We start from the raw sequence: 20093 nt of genomic DNA on the forward strand, positions 1-20093 counted from the left end.
TACCCTGAGGGTCAACTCCCTCACATTTAAAGTGGGGACAATAATGCCTTGGGGAATTAGCCCAGGGAAGCTCAGTCAAGGCTGGCTACTACTAAGGCACCGCTCAGCTCTAGGGGGCGCCACTCACACGGCGGCTGTGGGAATGGGGCTTCTCGGAGCAGGGGGACTCCGTGACCCATAAAAGGGCCCATTCTGCATCTTTATCGTCTCAGCGTCAGCATGACAGAATGATCAGAAATAAAAATGATCAGTAATCCTAAATCCACGAGGAGGTCCAAGAATGGGGCCAGGATGAATCCCTTATGACCCCAAGCCCTGCGGCCACTCGGTGGCACCAGTACTACTCCAGTCCTGCCAGGGCAAGTTTGGGGTTAAAGCCTCCGGACCCGGGGAAGAAACCAAAGAACGACTCTCCTCCTCAGCTCCCGGGACACACAGAGCACGGGGCGCCAGGCCTCGGAGTCCCCGGCCCAGAGCGGCCCTGGAACAGCAGGCGAGGAACAGCCGAGTGACATCAGGCGCCGAGCGAGGTCCCGCCTGAAAGGTCCGGCTCCGCCCCCTGCTCTTCTCCTCCCCCTCCCTCCCGCTGCCCTCCCCTCCCCTCCCCTCCACCCGCCCTCTGCAGTCTCTCCTCCACTCCCCTCCCTCCTTTCCCCTCCCCCTCAGCCCCTCCTCCCCTCCTCGCTGCCGTCTCCCCTCCCTCTTGTCCTCCCTTCTCCCCCCGCTCCTGAAGAGCGCGCGGCGGAGGGGACCAGCCGGTTACTTCCTCCAGCGGCTGCGCGGAGTGCGGTGTAGCCCCAGACCCGAGCGCCCGGAGCCCGCCCGCCAGCAGCCTGCCGCCCGCCGCCCATCCCGGCCTCCCAGACATCCCCCGCCGCGCGCCCGCGGCCGCGCCCGCGCCCTAGCCGGCGCGCACGGAGGAGCCCGGGCCCCGAACCGCCGGCGGCCCTGCCCGAAGAGGCGCGGTAAGAGCGGGATCGGGCCGGGCGGGCGGCCGGGGTCCGGCGGGGAGCGTTCTCCGGCGTCAGATCCTCTACCGGGGAACCCAGGAACCGGGCGGGGGACGTGGGTGGCGCCGAGGTCCGGATCCCGGGGCGCAGCCGGGACCCAGGCTGGGTGGCGGCTATCCGTAGTATTCGGGGGTCGAGCGTCTGGGATCCGGTCCGCTAGGGGCTCGTGTTCTTGGGGCCGAGTGGCTTTCGGGGCGGCGGGCAGAGCTCGGAGTGGGCCCTGCGGTGACGGGCGGAGCAGGCTGCGAACTTGGGCCGCGGCCCCGGGGTCGCCGAGGTGGCAGGGGCGGGCGGGGCGCGCCGCTTGTTTCACTTGCTTTTGTTTTAAAAGGAAACGCGGGCGTGGTAGGGGGGCTCCTGCCAGTGGGCGCCCGGCGGACCTGATTTCGCGAAGGGGTGGGGGACGCTGGAGAGGCGCGCCCGGGTTTGCGGGGAGGACGCCGGGCCCGGGAAGATCTGGGGTGCCGGGCGCCTGAAACACCTGGGAGGCTGCGGCTTCCCGAAAACGCGCCGATCCCAATCCCCCGGTCACCTCCGCGGCCAGGTCCGGGGCCCGGCCGTGGCAGCGGGCGAGGGGGCCGGCTGGAGGGTCCTGCGGCTCCAGTAGGACCCCCGCGGGCGCCCCAGGACCTCTGGGTCCGGGCCCCTCGGTCCTGCGAGGCGAACATGGGGAGCCTGTCGGAAATGGAGATGCGGGTGCACAAGGCTGACTTTATTTTCCCGTTCTTAGAGCATTTTGGATGAAGGGGTAACAGCGTTTGAGCGTGTATGGCTTTTTTTTTTTTTTTTTTAAGCACATGAGACTTTTATATTGGCCTGTATTCAGTGTTAGGGTATCCGAAAATAGTAGTTGACCTGCTACTGCTGATTTAGAAAGTAAAGAAGTGAGCAGTTCTCTTTGGAGATAGGGGTAATTTATTTTAATTTACCCGTAAGAGATTATGTTTGTTCCGTGCAGTGGAAGCGGCTGTGCACTGTCTGCTTGCCCACATCACCACCAATCAGAGAGATAAGTCTCTAAGTTAAGATTTATTAAAATTCTGAATGATATCACAGTACAGTAAATGCTAGCTCTCTGAGTCCTGCAGGGAAATAATCAAACACTCATTTCTGGGATTAGTCATTCCTCTCTCTAGATTGATAACTTTCAAAGGAAAAAGCAAACTAATCTTCAAAAGTGCGTTTCAGGCTTGTTTTTCTTTATTCTTGCTTTTTTTTTAAATTTACCTAAATAGAAACCTGTGCTCTAATCTCACATAAGCGATCACTTGTTTCCATAAGGGTACTGTTGTCCGGCAAGTTCTGCTTGTTTTAAAATTTAACCATTCTCAGCCCTTCCATTTCTGCCATTTTCCCTTTTTTCTGTTGTTCAAAAGCATCGATCAATAGGGCAACACCAAAAAGATCTAAATGTGAAATTGACTTAGGTGGAGAAACTTGGCCTGTCTGCCACCTTCACAAGCTGTGTTGAGTAAAATAAGGGAACTTAAATTTGATTAGTTATGTGTTTGTCAGAAACCATCGGTAGAGCATTTTGATTCTACATGGTTTCTACAAAACAAATTAAAATCCGGACAACAGAAGAATTCTATTCCATAGCTAGTCATTACAGCTCTTTATGTGGGAGTGGTAGACGGCCTTTCCTCCTGCTATTTGTACACAAAAATCAGGCGAGGCTTCTCCATTGCCTTCCACTTCTATTCTCTGTCCGTCTCCGTGAAGCTGAAGAATGTGGAATAAAGTCCGCAAACCAGGCAAAGACGATGGGTAGCTGACAACACCCAAGGTGTGCTTTCATTTTGGTCTCCTGTTTGAGGCTTGCTGGTGTAATCAGCCGGTGACGGGACTTAGTTCATCCGGGTCAGTGGCATAAAGTTCTACATTAAGGAGCATTTCACATCATGAAGCGTCTCGAGCAGGGGCCTAGGCTAAAGATATCTGTGTGCCATCGCTGCTCTTTATTGATGTGCTGGGAGGAGGGCGCACGCCTCATCGTGATCCTGGCTCCTGGAGGAGCTCAGGAGGTAGGGCCATACTCCCCGGGGCTTTGGTCTGCCCTGTGCCCCTTAGATGCCCCCGCAGTAGCTGTGTGATCCCTGGGCAAGATCCCGAGGTCTCTGTTGCCTCGCTGTAAGATGGTATAACATCTGCCGCTCGGGGATGTCAAGACAGTTGAGTGAGGTGGGAAGGTGTGGTGCCGCAGCTCAGGCTTCGCCCTTAGCAAGGTGGAATCTACCAGGGCAGCAATCATCAGTAGTGAGTATTGATTCTTGAGTGCAGGTGGATGACAGGATCCACCAAGTGGAGATTCTGAGCAAACGCGGTCACTTTTGATCCAGGACAACTCCGCCCCTCTGAACCCCTGCTCCCACCCCTCCACCCCCAACTATGATTTACTGTCAAAGCTTTCGCGCCTCCGCTGGCCCCCAAGATAATTACCCGCAGTCTGAGGGTTTTTACAGGCCTGTCCAGTGCCTCTGGCCTCCCTGGTGGCTGGGACTCTACTCTCATAGTGCCTTTTCTAGCCAAGGGGGTGTGTGTCTGTATGCTGAGTTGTTGGGCGGTCTGTTTAGCCATAACGTTGACTATAAAGAGAAAACAAGAAAGTACAAACTCGAATTAAGTAGTTACAGGAAAATAAGCTGTTTGCCTCCACCAGTGAGTCTATCCATTGCACAATGTTTTAATTACTCAGGGTTCTTGGTTGTAACAGGTAGGAGCCCTCAGTGGAGACCGCGGGGCAGGCAGTTAGAGGTACCCCGTGAAGCTTCCTTCTAGACCCCCAGTTCAAGGCCGTGAAGCGGGGAGGGTGGGTTACTGTCGTAGGGGATTCCCAGGTTATTTGAAAATCAGCTTTAGTTGCTCTGTTTTTTTAATCTAACACTAAGGCAGGATTATCTAAGTACCTTTCTCACTTATTAATGTTTAACTTACCCCACCAAACAATTACATTTTAGGGCCCCAAATAAGTTTTCAGTTGATTACAGCAATCACAGGTCACATATGGAACTGTCCAAATGCCCATCACACATGCAACTCTAAGTTTTCTAATAGCCACGGTAAATGTGGTGAAATTAATTTCAATGTGTTTCAATTAATCTCGCACATTCAAAATATTACATAAACATGCAGTACATACAAAATTAGTACTGAGATACGTTACTTTTCGCTACGAAATCTTTGAAATTGAGAGTGTGTTTTGCATGCTGAGCACATCGGAGTTCGCCCCAGCCCAGTGCCAAGCGCTCAGGAGCCCTACGTGGCTGGTGGCCGCCACGTTGGTCAGTGCAGGCCCAGGATAAGCCCAGACCATCCAAGCAAGTAAGGCAGATCTGTGATCAGAATTACTTCCTCTTGAAGAGATGCACAGCTGAGCAACACGCAAAGCAGACGTGTTTTGAGCTTGTGTATTAAACGCAGGAGGATCTAGACAACGCAGGAGGGTTTGAGCTGCAGCCCTGGTTCTCCCTTTTATCTGTTTCCTGGGCCTGTGCTTCCTCACAGCTTGGAGAGGGGAGGGGGCCTCCGAGGCAGGTCTCCCCGCAGGCTTTCCTGGATCTGGGAGCTGCGGTGGCACGTCATCCCTGCGCTTGCCCTGGAGCTCCCAGGTTGAGCTGACTGTCCCCCTTGCATAAGGGAGATAGCCCTCCCCTGCCCGGCAGCCCACACCCCGAGGTGAACCTTGGAATTGAGCATCCTCCCACTCCTGTCCTGGAAGGACCCAGGCCCCCAGCCCAGCTCACCCAGCCAGCTAGAAGGCAACTTTATCTGTATGCCTCAAATCTAAATAGAATTCAGCAGCGAATCAGCATTATTATTTAATTACTTAAGTAGCATCCCATTTGTGAGAAGAATTCCTGGCATTCAGTTTTGAATGACCTGTTAGGGCTGGAGAACTTGGGCCAACTCAGCCAGAATTAGGTGTGGACGTGGACTTGATTTATTGCCTCTTTGACTTTCTTCCTTTCTTTTCCTTTTTCTTTTTTTTTTTTTTAAGATGAATGATTTTGGAATCAAGAACATGGACCAGGTGGCCCCTGTGTCCAGCAGTTACAGAGGGACACTCAAGGTGAGTGAACAAGTATTAATTAAAACTTAAAAAAAAAAATTGGAAAACTCAATCTCTAGGAGAAAAAACAGTGGGTTGGGTCCCAGAAGACCGGTTCTAGCCCTAGCTTTTTAATTAACTGGCCGTGTGACTCTGGACTGTTTGCTTAATCTCTCTGGGCCTCCGTTTTCTAGTCTGCAAAATGGGTGTCCTGGTGCTTGTTCAACTTGTCCTCCAAGATATGAAACCATTTAATTTGTAGATGGTGAGGCCTTTGTAGTTGCTTTCGGAGGCTCCTACCAGGTGAAAAATCCTATGAATTCTCCAGAGAACAGAGCTGGAGGAGCTATCTGTTCTGTCCCCCCAGGAGTTTTCTTGGGTGACAGAAAAGTTGTTTAAGAACTGAAATGAAAGAGCTTAGAAGAGGCAGGCGGGCGCAGCTGCTGCTGCAGCTCCCGTCAGAAGGGTCAGTGCCCAACGGGATGCAGGCAGTCTTCATCCATTGTGTCCTTCCAGGCACAACTGCGCCTGTTTATGTAAACCAGAGAACAGATTCAAGATGAAAGAGCCTTCTCGGCTGCGTCATAAACATTCTGTGTAGTTTCTGTCTCAGTCCCTTTGGGGAACATTCTTTAGCAGCACAAACTGATAATTTCCCATTTGCCTTCTACAAATGTGACAGGGAGATTTGATTGGGGTTTTTTTAGTGCTGAGTAGTAAACATGTCTCAGAAACAGCGATTTTAAATTAGCCTTCTCCTAGCTTGGTGTTTTGTATGATGATGTGTCTCTGGCATGTTACATTTTTCTCAGTGGATCAGCGTGAGGTTATCTGTCTGATAGAACCCCAAGAGGCAAAAATTGGCACAGACCTTTCTAGAGTGTCATGAAACTTATCAGACGTCAAGTCAGCGAGGTTTTCTTTTTTCTGTTCATTTTGGTCAGATGTTTTCAGTGTTGGCATGGCAGAAACCATCCAAGAAATTACGGTATTAAGTTTGAAACGACCCCTCTAGAGAGAAGACTTCTCCTATAAACTAGAAGAGTTTGACAATGCCTGTGCGATCTCTGGGCTTGGAGAAGAAACTGTCACTGCTGAAATTTGATGTGTTGAAATACGCAGCAGGAATTTGTCTTGTCTTTTGGCTTCCTGGTTTGAAAAAAAAGAACAGTCAGGAGTACAGTCAGGAAAGGGCAGGCATTTCTTAGTCACTGGGCAATGCTAGTGGGAATTTTAAAAATCTGTTGGCTATTTCACCAAAATTGGTGCTGCTAGAAGGTAGTTCATAAGCTGAGATGAGTATTTCACACTCAGGATTGGTCTTTCCCCCTTGGGCTTTGGGCAATTGGACATCTTTGCTTTGGGTTTTGGGGAGCTGGACTCCAACATCATTGGGACATCACTGGGTTGAGCTCCTACTTCTTATGTAATGTGTCATTCATTGTTCTGCATTTCTAAAAAGAAAACACACAAACTGTTTGATTTGTAAATGTCTTACACATTTTTTAATTGATGACTCAACGGATGGGTCATTGCATTGCACATGGCATGGGATTTCCAGCTTATGTTGGAAACATATAACCTTCACGTTTTTCTTCAGGTTAGGCAATGATGAATCAAGCCTTTATCTGTTACATGTGCTACTCATAAATGAGTCATTTTTTCTTTTTTTTGACCGCGCCATGCAGCATGAGGGGGTCTTAGTTCTCAACTAGGGATCGAACCCATGCCCCCTGCAGTGGAAGTGCAGTCTTAACCACTGGACCACCAGGGAAGTCCCAATGAGTCTTACATTAAAGGCTATTCCATTTGTAAATGTTAGTTGAGATTATTAGAAATCCTCACAGTTCCAGGCGTATCTTTCTCTGTGTATTTCTCCCCCTCTTTCCCCTAAATTATAGATAGTTTAACTTTAAACCTATTTCCTTTAGAAATCTTTCCCCTTAATAGATGATGGGGGAGGGGTGTCCTTTTCAATGCACTAAACTTTTACAAAATTTAGTCTTAAGGAATGTTCTCATATGTATTATTATTTTCTGAACCGTTGGAATAGATAAGGAAAGACATGTAGTTTCAGTTGCAGTGTTTCATGGTAAGCATTTCAGAATAAATGCTTCAACAGAAAAAGTAATGTATTTTGTTGTTTGATTTTTCATTTTCATTTAATCACTCGCCTTTCATTTTAACTGCAGTGAACCAAGTCGTTTTTCTTATACACACAGCCTAAGCATCTCTCCCAAATAGCTTAGAAGGCCGAGGTGTTTGTTTTTCTTTTTGTTTGTTTGTTTTTTGCGGTATGCGGGCCTCTCATTGTTGTGGCCTCTCCCGTTGCGCTCCGGACGAGCAGGCTCAGCGGCCATGGCTCACGGGCCCAGCCGCTCCGCGGCATGTGGGATCTTCCCGGACCGGGGCACGAACCCGTGTCCCCTGCATCGGCAGGCGGACTCTCAACCACTGTGCCACAGGGAAGCCCGCCCAGGTGTTTGGATCGCAGTGGTCTCTGAGTCCCTCCAGGCACTGTTCTAAGATTCTCTTGGTTTTAGGTTTGTTTACTTAATTTATTCATTTAAATTGGTTAGGCCGTTAAAAATAAGCTCCCAGTCATTCTGGCTCTGCGGTTGATGACAGGCAGACCTTGTTGTGCTGTACTTCGCTTTACTGCGCTTTTTACAAATTGAAGGTTTGTGCCAACCCTGCATCCTGAGTTTATCGGCACCATTCTTCCAACAGCATTTGCTCTCTTCGTGTCTCTGTGTCCCATTTTGGTAATCCTCGAAATATTTCAAACCCTCCACCAGTGGAATGATTACAGCTCTCTGAAGGCTTAGATGACGGTTAGCATTTTTTAGCAATAAAGTAGTTTTTAATTAAGGTACGCATAGTTTTTAGACATAACGCTATTGCACAATTAATAATGTAAACGTAACTTCTACGTGTATCGGGAAACCCAAACATTTGTGTGACTCGCTTTACCGCAATATTCACTTTATTCTGATGGTCTGGAACCCCACCTGCAGTATCTCCAAGGTAGGCCTGTAAGTGATCCAGAGTAAAGCAGAATCGTTCTGGTCACTTGGACCCTGTCAGAAGTCCACTCAGACTGGTTGATTCCATGCGTGGCTTTATGACTGACAGCTTAATCAGGGGGTATCAGTGAGGCTGCCCGTGGACCACTTTGAAAATAGGTCATTAAGTAAGTTGAAATGTCACGTTTCAGTTTTCTTTCCCTCTGCTTTTGCAGCGCCAGCCTGCCTTTGACACCTTTGATTGCTCCCTGCTCGCTGCTTTCCCCTCCCTCAATGAAGAGCAAACACTCCAGGAAGTGCCGACAGGCTTGGATTCAATTGCTCATGGTAATTTGTTACTCAGACTTGACAAATCCAGCGTGATGTCCCTAAGTAGTTCAGTTCCTACATTATAATTCGTAAGTGGCGAATGTTGGTATCTTGAATCTTTGTATGAAAAGTCCGGTAGAGGCTCAGATCTGAGAGAAGACAGTTTTCCTTTTTTATGCGCTTGGTGACTCTTGAAGTCCTCACTTGCCAGACACACCCCAGGGAGGGTGGGTGCCCTGCTGGGAGCAAACCACAGGGGTTCCCCCCCTCCCCAGCTTCTCCTTAGGATATTTCAACACTGCAGCTAGCCCCGGCCCCATCTCCCAGTCCCCTCTGCGAAGCAGACCAGTAGACATTAAAATGCACCCCAACTTTTCATCCAGGTCCTTAGCTGGATCTTCCTCCCCTACCCCGAGTTTTGGGGCAACAAATTATTCCTGCTCATCTTTACCCCTCTGCGTTTGCTTCCGTAGTTCTTAACGTCCTTGTTTACTCTTTTTTTGTTTTGTTTTTGCGGTACGCGGGCCTCTCACTGTTGTGGCCTCTCCCGTTGCGGAGCACAGGCTCCGGACGCGCAGGCTGAGCGGGGCCATGGCTCACGGGCCCAGCCGCTCCGCGGCATGTGGGATCATCCCGGACCGGGACACGAACCCGCGTCCCCTGCATCGGCAGGCGGACTCTCAACCACTGCGCCACCAGGGAAGCCCGTTGTTTACTCTTTTTAAGGGAATAGCACGTCAAGTAATGCCTCTGAGATTACTGTGATAGAGTTATTAGTTGGAAACGTTCCAGAAATTACTTTGTCATATGAAGTAGGTGCTAGAAAATACAGCCCAGAAAATTAATTAAAACACACACGCTTGCGTAAGCGTGCCATCATGTGACGGTCATTTATCATTCTTGAAATTGCCGAGGGAATCCAGAGAAGGCTGTGTTTCAATAAAAATTGACGTCACGGGTGCTAAGTGCTGTGTGTTCCTGTTACATCTGATGTTCCTTTGCTGCCGCTTAGTTTAATGGAAGTCGCTTCCAAATTAGCCATTTACAACCCCTTAAGGCTTTTGGCCAAAAACCTTGCAACTTCTTTCATTGTCGAAAATTAAGAATAGTCTTAAATAGAACCGTTATCTAGGCATCACTGCTCTATGAAGTTTGGCAAAAAATCAAACTTGTTTTATTTTAGATTTTTTTTTAAATAAGTGTAGTTATGAGATGTATGATATTTTCTCCATTGCAGTCAAAAACACAGTTTTTGTTAATATTTACACTCATCTAAGGAATGATGTGGAAGATTTGAGATCAGAATTGTTCTTCCCTAGAAGCTAAGACTCCCCCCCGCCCCCAATTCTCCCTGTGTTGCTGCCAGCTTGAACTCCTAACATCCCCGTGGGGTTTCTTTTCCAGACTCGACCAACTGTGAGTTGCCTCTGTTGACCCCATGCAGCAAGGCTGTGATGAGTCAAGCCTTAAAAGCTACCTTCAGTGGCTTCAAAAAGGAGCAGCGCCGCCTTGGCATCCCGAAGAGTAAGCGCTCCTTCCTGGAGCTTTCTGCGCCTGCGCTGTGCTAGACAGAGCCTTCAGGCTGCCATAGCTTGAGATGACTTAATTTCAAGCATTTGTTTAGGGCGTATTGAAAAGAGGGACAGAGCTGTCATTAAGCTGAGCCAGTTTTTATTTCAAAATCCAACCAACTGAACACTTCATCCAGCACTGCTTTTAGTGCCTCAACATCTTCCTGGGTGTCTCGTTCATTTCCTTGGACTCTGGTGCCCGTCTGGGCTCTGCGGGTAAATCAGGAGTGCTTCTGGCCTTACTGCGTCCTTTTCTTCCCTCCCCGGTAGATCCCTGGCTGTGGACTGAGCAACAGGTGTGCCAGTGGCTTCTCTGGGCCACGAACGAGTTCAGTCTGGTGGACGTCAACCTCCAGAGGTTCGGCATGACCGGCCAGGTGTTGTGTAACCTTGGCAAGGAGCGCTTTCTGGAGCTGGCGCCTGACTTTGTGGGTGACATTCTCTGGGAACACCTGGAGCAGATGATCAAAGGTACCGGTGAACGCCTGGGCTCCCCAGGCGGGGTGAGCATAGCAGGGAAGAGTGATGGGGGGGCTCCTCTACAGTTGGCATTTCAGTGATGTAGGACAGATTGTCTGAAAATGCCATTGGCGTGAGTCAGCTACGTGACGGTGATTTATGGATTTTGGCTCCACTTAAGTACGTGTGTGGGGAGCATTGGCCACAAGGCAGGAGCCCTAGTCACCAAGGTGTTCAGTGTCGCCAGACGTCATGAGTTGGAGTTGGAGGCATACGTGTGGCTCAGGTGAGGAGACAGCAAGAAGGCCCGTGTTCGGAGCTCACCTCACAGAGCCTTAGGAAATAAGTCAGCCTCGGCGAAAGTGAGCCTTTGTTCAGATAAACTGGGAATTTTATAGTAACATTTCCTAAGACCAAATGGAATCCAACAGAGATGTTTTTTGTTTTATGTTTATAAACCAATGTAGAAGTAATTGATACATATTTACACACTGACATATTATACAGGACCTGGCCTTTGAGTAAAAAGAGCTCTTATATAGAAAGTCTTGAGTTCGACCTAAAAAGAGCATTGAGACCAATGTTAAAAATATATTGAGTTACAAAGGAGAAACGGTATAGTGAGGGAATCCTTCAAGTTGAAAATGTAAGAAAACAAGCCCGTGAGAAGAGTTTAGGGAAGTATTCCTCATTTAATTGATTTTAAACTCTGAGTTTCAACGTCTGTCACAGACTCAGAATCTTAAAAAGCTCTCGGGGTCGCCTGCCAGCTCTTCTTAGTTATGGCTTCTGAGGGCCAGGGAAACTTAAAGACCCTCAACTTTTCCCTGAACTTGGACACGTCTGGTCTGACAAGTTTCTGGTGAATCTATTTGCTGGCAAGTTAGACCTGTTTTGCCATTTCTCGCTGTGTGAGTCTGTGTGGGTCTGGATTTGTGGTGGGCGTGCATGTGGTTGTGTGTTTGTAGGACGTAAGCACGTACAGGGAATGCTAACCTTTTCCCTTTAAGTTCCTGAGCGTGTGTGTCCCTGTTCGGATGCCCATAGCACTGCTTTGACCTCTCTTTCTGTAACAGCGCTCACCACCCCTGGACACACCTCAGGGTTTGAGGCGATGGGTCAGAAGCTTCACCAGGGCAGGAACTGTGTCCATGTTACTAATCTGCTGTATTCCAGCCCCTGGTACAGGGGGGTACTTTGTAAGCATTTTTAACCCTTTGTCGACTACATAGATGAATACAGTACACCATCTAGATCTCTCTTGTATACTAGAAAATTCAGCTTCGCCAATAACAGCACTGAGGAGTTTAGAAGACTTATTCTAGTTATTAGAAAAATACATTTCTGTCTCTAGTGCTTTGAAACGACATGATGACATGGAGCACCATCAGATTAAGTGGGAAGTGCTAAAATGCATTTTGTTATGCTGAAATAACCATAGAACAGTAATTCAGAAAGGAACTTTTGTTCTTCTGTAGTTTAAACCTCTCAATTTATAATCTTATGTCTCCTCTGTCTATTTTTCAGAAAACCAAGAAAAGACAGAAGATCAGTATGAAGAAATTTCACACCTCAACTCAGTTCCTCATTGGATTAATAGCAATTCGTTAGGTCAGTGCAATTAATTCTGCCCTTAAGAGCTTCTGAGTCTTCCTGTTAGATTCATGGAAGGTTCGAAGGCAGAACCTGCACTGTCCCATACGGCGATCACACACATTCACAAATCCAGAAGTGCGGCCAGTCCACACTGAGATGTGTAGTGAGAATATAACGCACACCCGCCCAATCCGAAAGTCTTAGTATTGAACAGAGAACGTCAATATCTCCTTAATAATTTTTAAAATTCTGATTACGTATTGAAATGATAATGGCTCTCTTAGGTCAAGTAAAATATTCAAATTCATTTCGCCAGTGTCTTTTTAGTTTTTCAGTGTGGCTACTAGAAAATTTAACGTCACATCAGTGACTTACGTTATCTTTGCTTTGGCCAGGGCTACAAATTGGCAATTTATAACTCAAGGGGCAGAATGGAGTGAGCCAGTTGCTGTGGTCAGATTAGTGTAACAAACAAAGGTGGCAGGCCCAGGAAGTGTGTGGACAGCAATACTAAATTTGCTCTGAACTTTGGGGTTTAAATAGGTGTCATGGAATTCTGTCCCCCCACCACCCCCGCGGTGGTTGACACTGGCGAGTGTAGGTTTTGGTGGTGCTCTAGCCAGAGTGGGCAGGGCAACTGGAGATACTCCCTTATGGGTCACTGGCTGAACGGCAAATCACTTCATCTGTCTGAGCCTTAGTTTCCTCAGAAGCTGAAAGATCCAGTGACCCTGTTGTCCCAAGGCTCACATGGAAGCACTTGAAAAACAAGAGATGTAGAAATATTCACATGAGGCATTGCATCCGGGGTCCAGGGGCTGCAGGCATTTTGGAAAAGGGCTCATTGACTGAGAAGACGAACATTTAGAGAAGAGGAGGACACAGCAGAAAAGCTGCCCACCCAAGCTCACACGTCCACTGGGGTTTTGGGGAGGGAGGGCTGGAGCGGGCAGACCTGCTCGCGCTCCGTTTTGAGGTGTGGAGGGTCTCTGGTCATCACGTTGATGTCACCTGACGGCTCTGCCATCTGTGGTCCTGTTGCAGGTTTTGGCGTGGAGCAAGCGCTGTATGGAATGCAGACGCAGAGCTACCCCAAAGGCGGCCTCCTGGATGGCCTGTGTCCAGCATCCTCAGCACCCAGCACACTCGGTCCCGAGCAGGACTTCCAGATGTTTCCCAAGGCCCGACTTAGCACCGTCAGCGTCAACTACTGCTCCATCAGCCAGGACTTCCCGGCCGCCACCTTGAATCTGCTCTCCAGCAGTTCTGGTAAGATCCAGGCTTCCAACTGCCCTTCTCAGCAGGGTTGTTGGTTCGATCCCGCAGCCACGGTGACATGAGCTCAGACATCCGGAGTTCAGCCAGTGAAGGAGGTCAAGGACTGGTCCGTCGGGTCACGGTCCCAACAGTGGTGCTCGGCGAGCTTACTCCTAACGTATCTCAGGTCCCAGGCACTGGGGGTGCCGGGTGAATGACACAGTCCTTGCTCCTGTGGCCAGAGGCGTCCACGCAGTGGGCTATTGCGGGAGGCAGTGTAGGAAGGTGACAGATCTCTTTGTACGGAGATGCGTGTGTACTGTGCGTGAAGCTCAGGTTGGATTTTTCCATATTCACCCCTGTGTGACAGCCACCCAGATTGACATCGAGAGGGTGCCAGCACCCCACAAGGCTCCCTCACGCCCCCTCCCAGTTAATAGCATCCCCACCCCATCATTGTCCTGACTTTTATCACCATAGTTTTGCCAGTTCTTGAACTTGACGCGGGTTGTGTTTTCTCCTGTGTTTGTCTTTTGCTCGCATTGTGTGTGCCTGAGGTCCGTCCACGTTGCTGCCCTTTTCCTTGCTGTGCAGCCCTCTGCTCGGAGCTGCATCCTGCCGTTGATGGAAGATGCGATTGTGTAGCATATGTTTCATAAGGAATAAGCAGCTCTGTTTCAGGGCATCGTGAAAAGTCTGGGTGATTCTGAACCAGCAGGGCGAACACTTAAAGGAGGCAATGGCGACGATGCCGCCTCCGTGGGTGGTAGCACCAGACGTGCTGTTGTCCTGGAGAGTCAGAGTCCGTTGTTGTCTCTGCCAGGGAAGCCCGGAGACCACGACTCCGCCGAGACAGGCGCCGACAGCTTCGAGAGCTCGGAGTCGCTGCTGCAGTCCTGGAACAGCCAGTCGTCCCTGCTGGACGTGCAGCGGGTACCGTCCTTCGAGAGCTTCGAGGACGACTGCAGCCAGTCCCTGGGCCTCAGCAAGCCGACCATGTCCTTCAAGGACTACATCCAGGAAAGGAGCGACCCGGTGGAGCAAGGCAAACCAGTTATACCTGCGGCCGTGCTGGCCGGCTTCACAGGTGGGCGCCACCCCGGGTCCCCGTCCCCTCCCCTGCACCCGCCCAGCCCTGCACCCGCCCTGTTTATCAAGGGCGTTTCTCGCTGGACCACATTGCGTTGACACCCCACGTCTTATGCGTGGGGTGTAATCCTGAACCCAAGCGAGCTGTCTCCCTGAATTCAGAAAAGGCCAAATTTGCTGCTCCCTCACCTGGGATGTGCCCGGCCAGTGCCTAGAAGAGCAGCAGCAGGGGACGCGGGCCTGTGGAGGCTTAAGCCCTGACTCAGCCACGCCAGGAATTTCAGAGAATGTAAACTGGCTGGGGGAGGGGCAGCAGAGCCAGCCTCCAGTAACCCGGGGACTGTTTACCTCTGCTTGCTTCTCAAATCCATCTTATTTTGAAGGTTTGGGTAAGAGCTATTCTAGGCCGGGGACAAATATTAAAGCTGTTTTTAGAACCAGATATTTCCAGTACTTTAGCGAAAATATCAGAAAATTTTTTTCGTTGCTTCATGTGTCCTTAAATGTGCTTTTTTTTTTCCTTCATATTTTGAACATATGGGGCCATTGGGGATTTAAAAAAATACCTGCTTTAAAAAAATCCAATAGGTTAAAATAAGAATACGTAGACACCCATTTTTTTTCCGTCACATAAAACGAATAGCCGTGAAAAAGTGTTAAAATACTCAGAGAGTGTGGAAACTGCTGTAATTTTCATACATGGGCATCAGGGCCTGATAAGAAAGTAAACAGACATGGTGTTGGTGGTTTTCATTTTAATATTAGTTACCGTTCATTGCCTGCCAGGTCAGTGTGGTAGGCATATGGTCAGTAGACCCTAGGACAGCCTAGCATGGGTGGTATTAACCCATTTTACAGGTGGGGAAATGGGCTCAGAGGAAGATAGCTGTCTGTGGTCACAAAGGTCACACAGCCTTATCAAACGGCGCTTGGATAAGCGTGGGATCCAGGGCAAGGCACCCAGCTGCTGAGCCCATCTTATCCTTCATCTTTAAAATATTGATACGGTGATACTTCACAAGGTGGCGGCAGTTCTAAGTATTAATCGAGAAAAGGTATATGAAGAGCACTTTGCAGAGCATATACCTCGTCAAATAGAGGCGGTGAGGCCATGGCTACAACCCCAGATGCCCCAGTGACCACTGAGTAAAGCAAGTCTTCGGTTAAGCAATTTGCCGATTGTCACCTGGCAAGAAAGCTACGCATGGGATTCGGAGAATGACACGCCTCATCCTGTGTTGAAAGGCTCCTTCCACCGCCTGCATCCCTGTCCCACTGGGTGTTTCTAGAAATAAACCTTGAAAGTTATTACATAAGGAACAATTAAATAGGGTGAAGAATTTTTTTTTTTTTTTTGCTGTACGCGGGCCTCTCACTGCTGTGGCCTCTCCTGTTGCGGAGCACAGGCTCCAGGCGCGCAGGCTCAGCGGCCATGGCTCACGGGCCCAGCCGCTCCGCGGCATGTGGGATCTTCCCGGACCGGGGCACGAACCCGCGTCCCCTGCATCGGCAGGCGGACTCTCAACCACTGTGCCACCAGGGAAGCCCTAGGGTGAGAAATTCCTTGGTTCAGTAGAATGATTAAGGCATGCTGTATTTTAAACCTAGAAAAACATAACCCACCCCCTTTCCCCTCAGGAAGCGGACCTATCCAGTTGTGGCAGTTTCTTCTAGAATTGCTGTCCGACAAATCCTGTCAGTCTTTCATCAGCTGGACGGGGGACGGATGGGAGTTTAAGCTTGCTGACCCCGATGAGGTACGTCCAGAACCTGGGAACTTGCTCTCCAGGCTCTCAAACCTGATTCCATCCCGTGGGGTTCACAAATCCAATTCTCTGGGTGCAGGAAAGGGGTCACCAGTATACAGACGAGAGCACTTCCACAGGAGGCGTGCCTGACTGTCGGGAAATGTGGAGTCTTGTTTCGCCGATGAACAGTTTATAGTGTCCCCTGTTTACGCACACAGCCCCAGGCAGGCTTCACCACCCTGCTCTGTCATCTAGTTAAAAGGTGAAAGTTGTCAACTGAGGCTCTCGCCTGATCACCTGAAGATGTTTTAGGAAATTTGCCTTTTCCCTTGGAGGGACTGAGCCCGCTCCTCGGATGAGGTTGGCAGAGCTGCTCCAGCCCCATCTGGAGGAGAAAGCCGAGGGCAGGTCCGATACCAGCCCCTCGAGGACAGTGTAAGGGGGGAGCCCTTGGTCTCTGGTACCAGTAGAGTGCGTTCTGTCACCTCCCCAGTATCCTAGGGCAGCAGAAGCACTGAGGGATGCAGAATGTCCTGAGGTCCTGATTCCCCTCAGCAGCTGTGGACATGGGGGTCAGAATTCAAACCCAGGAGGTGGGTGGGACACAGCATTTCCCTCGTCTCAGGACCTCCCTGATTCTGAACCCTTGGCTCCTGGGGGTTTTGCTGAGTGAGAGGCCTCCGCAGACGGAGCTTTGGGTGGGGTCACCTCGCTCTCGCATCAGCGCCTCCCTCCATCCCCCGAGAAACAGCCGGGGGGATGCAGAGCCCTGGCATGTGCACAGAAGCAGATGACACCTCTGTGGTCCTTACGTAGTGGTCAAGTGAGCATGCATCCGAATCATTGTTGGGAAAGTGATGCACTTTTTCTTAATTGCCAAACTGAATGGAACTCTTTTCCATCCGTCCCACAGGTGGCCCGCCGGTGGGGAAAGCGGAAAAACAAGCCCAAGATGAACTACGAGAAGCTGAGCCGGGGTTTACGCTATTATTACGACAAGAACATCATCCACAAGACGTCGGGGAAGCGCTACGTGTACCGCTTCGTGTGCGACCTCCAGAACTTGCTGGGCTTCACGCCCGAGGAGCTGCATGCCATCCTGGGCGTCCAGCTGGACACGGAGGACTGAAGCCGCCCGGGGCCGGAACTGGGGCCATGGGGACGCATCCAAGGACCCTGAGAGGCAGGATCAACGCATCTGGGAACGTCTCCAAGAAGCAGCGGCCTTATTTCATCTGGTACCGCGGTTCTCTGCCGAAAGCAGCACAGTTTCTCGCTTCTAACTCCTGCTGCCAGGAACACGCAACTTAAGATGCTGTTACATTAGAATGGCCCAGAAGAAGCACCAGGCAGCCGTCCTGGCTCTGGGAGGGCTGTGTCGTGACAGGATCTTTCGGGCTGTTGGGTCTTGTCAAAGGAGCGAGCATCTTGTGGACACACACTTTTGGATTTTCTTTTGCCTTTTGCAACCGGGAAACGCCAATGCCAAAGAGGTCTCTGGTTCAGAGGGGGAAGAGAGTGCAAGGAAACAATCATGCCATTTCAGAAGTTAGTTTGTATATATGACTGTAACCTTATAATTGTTATCAAAATCCCCTAACAGACCTATTTAACAGAAATTGTATATTGTAATTTAAAATAATTATATAACTATATGTGAAATGAGAATGCAGACGGCATTTTGCAATGTATTCCAGTTGTCAAGAGCACAGGTGGCATTTTGCAAACATTTAATCTGCCAGGACAGACTAAGAGAAGTTGTAAAGTGTGTATTATTTACATTTAATATACCTAAGGAATGAGGTCTAAGAGGGTTAATTCCTGTTTTTTTTCGTTTTGTTTTGTCTGGGTTATCTATGGCAAGGACTTTGTACATTTGGGAATTTTTATAAGAAACTTAATGTTATTATCTGGGGGCCCATCAGGCCTCTCTGCTTCTCCTTTAATTGTAATGTAAAAGCTATAAGGCAGTATTTTTCTTGATAAATGGCATATGTTTTCCATTTCTATGCATGCCTTTAAATCAGTTTATATACAAAACTTATTTTTGAGTTCAACTGTTTTTCTCCCGACAACGAACCTCCCCTTGACCAGCCATTTCCTTCCCGTACCCCAAATTATGCTGTTTGATTAAAATAAGAATACTATTTTTGGAAATATGTGACTCCTTTTCAGAGATCAGGAGGGATTTATGTAGCAGCTATTTTTACTGCAAAAGTAATTCACTGGAAAAAAATGTAATTTGTAAAGAAAGTTTTATTTTTACCTCAGCTCCACGTACAGTTGACGTACAGAGCTGAAGGTGCAGGGGGAGGGGAAGCTTTATTAAACCTCTTGAACGTGAGTAAAGCCTGATTTTTCCCATCTTGTTTACCTGTCGAGTCTCGGGCTTTCTGGATACCAAGCTGCTCCTTTCTGCTTAGTGTCCACAGTTTTATTTTCTTGGACGCAGAATGCCCAGAGGCAAAGAGAGGACCAACAAGATGGGAAAGAGAAGGGATTGGGGTTGTTCCTGTGAAGAAAACATCTTGATCGTGATGGAGACTTTAGTAGTTGTTTCAAAGGAATCCCTGGTTCAGCCTGTGCCTCCTGCCTTTTGTAAATGATCGAGTCAAGTCGGTTTCAAGGTTGGACAGCCCTCACTAGCAGCATGAGGAGGTACTAGGACCATCGGTGACATCTCTAAAGAAGAATCATCCGTGCGATGAGACCAGGGGCTTGGGTGGTAGGGCGAGCGGGGCAGAGCAGAGCTGGAAGGGGCACCACACAGTCTCAGAACCCACACAAGACTGTATTCCAGTATCACTACGCACAAGGTGTTTTTCTCAAGCAGGACCTGTTTATCTCTCAGACATCTGTTTATAACATCAACAGACATGGGACTGGGAACATCTTGCTGCCAAAAAGAAATCTTAGCTATTGGCTTATTTTATATGGGGTTTGACCACGTGAAATTGCCAATGTGTGTGTGTTTCATCTACGAAGTTGGCAGTTTTATGTGGCGCAACCCAATCGTTATGGAAAATCAAATCCATGGCAAACCTTTGGCGTGGTAATGAACAGGACTTGAGTATAAAAGTTTTGTAATTCGGCCTTTTCTTTCTCAAATAATAAAGTATTTTGTTTATATAAACTCCTCCTTGTAAGGGTCCTCATTCTTCATCCCCACCGACCCCCCGGCGTGGAGGCGGTGGAGTCAGGATACTGGGCTCAGAACCGCCGGACACACACCTGCTCAGTCCCTCAGAATTACATCTCCCTTTAACTGATTTCACACACCCATCCCCTAGTAAATTGGGACCAAGCTGGAACCAACTGTGAGCACTTCCTGAAGGAATTCCCCCAAAGTGTTCCTTAAAGCGAAAAATTTTCAAGAAGAGATTAAAATAGAAAAATACAGGGGTCTAGTCTTTGCCAGGGGGTTGGCAGAGATAACAAGAGATTTTAGGATGTTTCTAATAAGAGCATTGGAGTTTGAAGTTCAAGGACTCTTGTAACTGAGACCTTGACTCCCCTGGAGTTCTGATGTTGCCGAGATGACTTATCATAGATGAGGCTGGTGGTCCCTAGGACACCTCTTCTCAAACTCATTCTTGGACCACCTTTCTACTCTGCAAAATAAGTGAGGATTCTAAAAACTTAGGTAGATTGTATCAGTGGTGTGCTGAAGCCGGCTTGCCACGGGCTGGCCAGAGCAGAAGGTGAGGGCCTCTCCCCAACTTTGCATCAGCGAGGTATTTTAGTAGCTCAAACTTGTTTGGGACGAGAGTAAGTTACACCCCTGAAACCAGCAAACGCTACAAGTCAGGGCTTCCCCCACCAACCCTTCTCAGGGAGCAGGTTATTAAACACTTACTAGCACACCACTGGTCCTCAATGTTAACCATATTAGAAATTAAAACAAGTTGAAAACTATGATTCATTTTTGAAATTACATCTATGTTAATATTTTATAAAAAATAACTTTTTCCCAAAAAGCG

The 20093-nt window shown here is 48.9% G+C and overlaps 1 protein-coding gene across 1 annotated transcript; it reads left to right on the plus strand.

Annotated features, from left to right (window-relative positions):
• The first annotated feature begins 880 nt into the window (after window positions 1-880).
• Window positions 881-19250, plus strand: ETS2 (ETS proto-oncogene 2, transcription factor). Its single transcript, XM_082655512.1, has 10 exons — window positions 881-965; window positions 5008-5079; window positions 8300-8411; window positions 9798-9917; window positions 10235-10435; window positions 11951-12034; window positions 13064-13288; window positions 14100-14363; window positions 16004-16122; window positions 17027-19250. Exons 2-10 carry the CDS (start codon window positions 5008-5010, stop codon window positions 17240-17242), a joined length of 1413 nt encoding a protein of 470 aa, XP_082511638.1. The 5' UTR covers window positions 881-965; the 3' UTR covers window positions 17243-19250.
• Window positions 19251-20093: the final 843 nt, after the last annotated feature.

This window comes from Grampus griseus (genome assembly GCF_964374135.1).
Source record: "Grampus griseus genome assembly, chromosome: 5".
Classification (NCBI taxonomy): domain Eukaryota; kingdom Metazoa; phylum Chordata; class Mammalia; order Artiodactyla; family Delphinidae; genus Grampus; species Grampus griseus.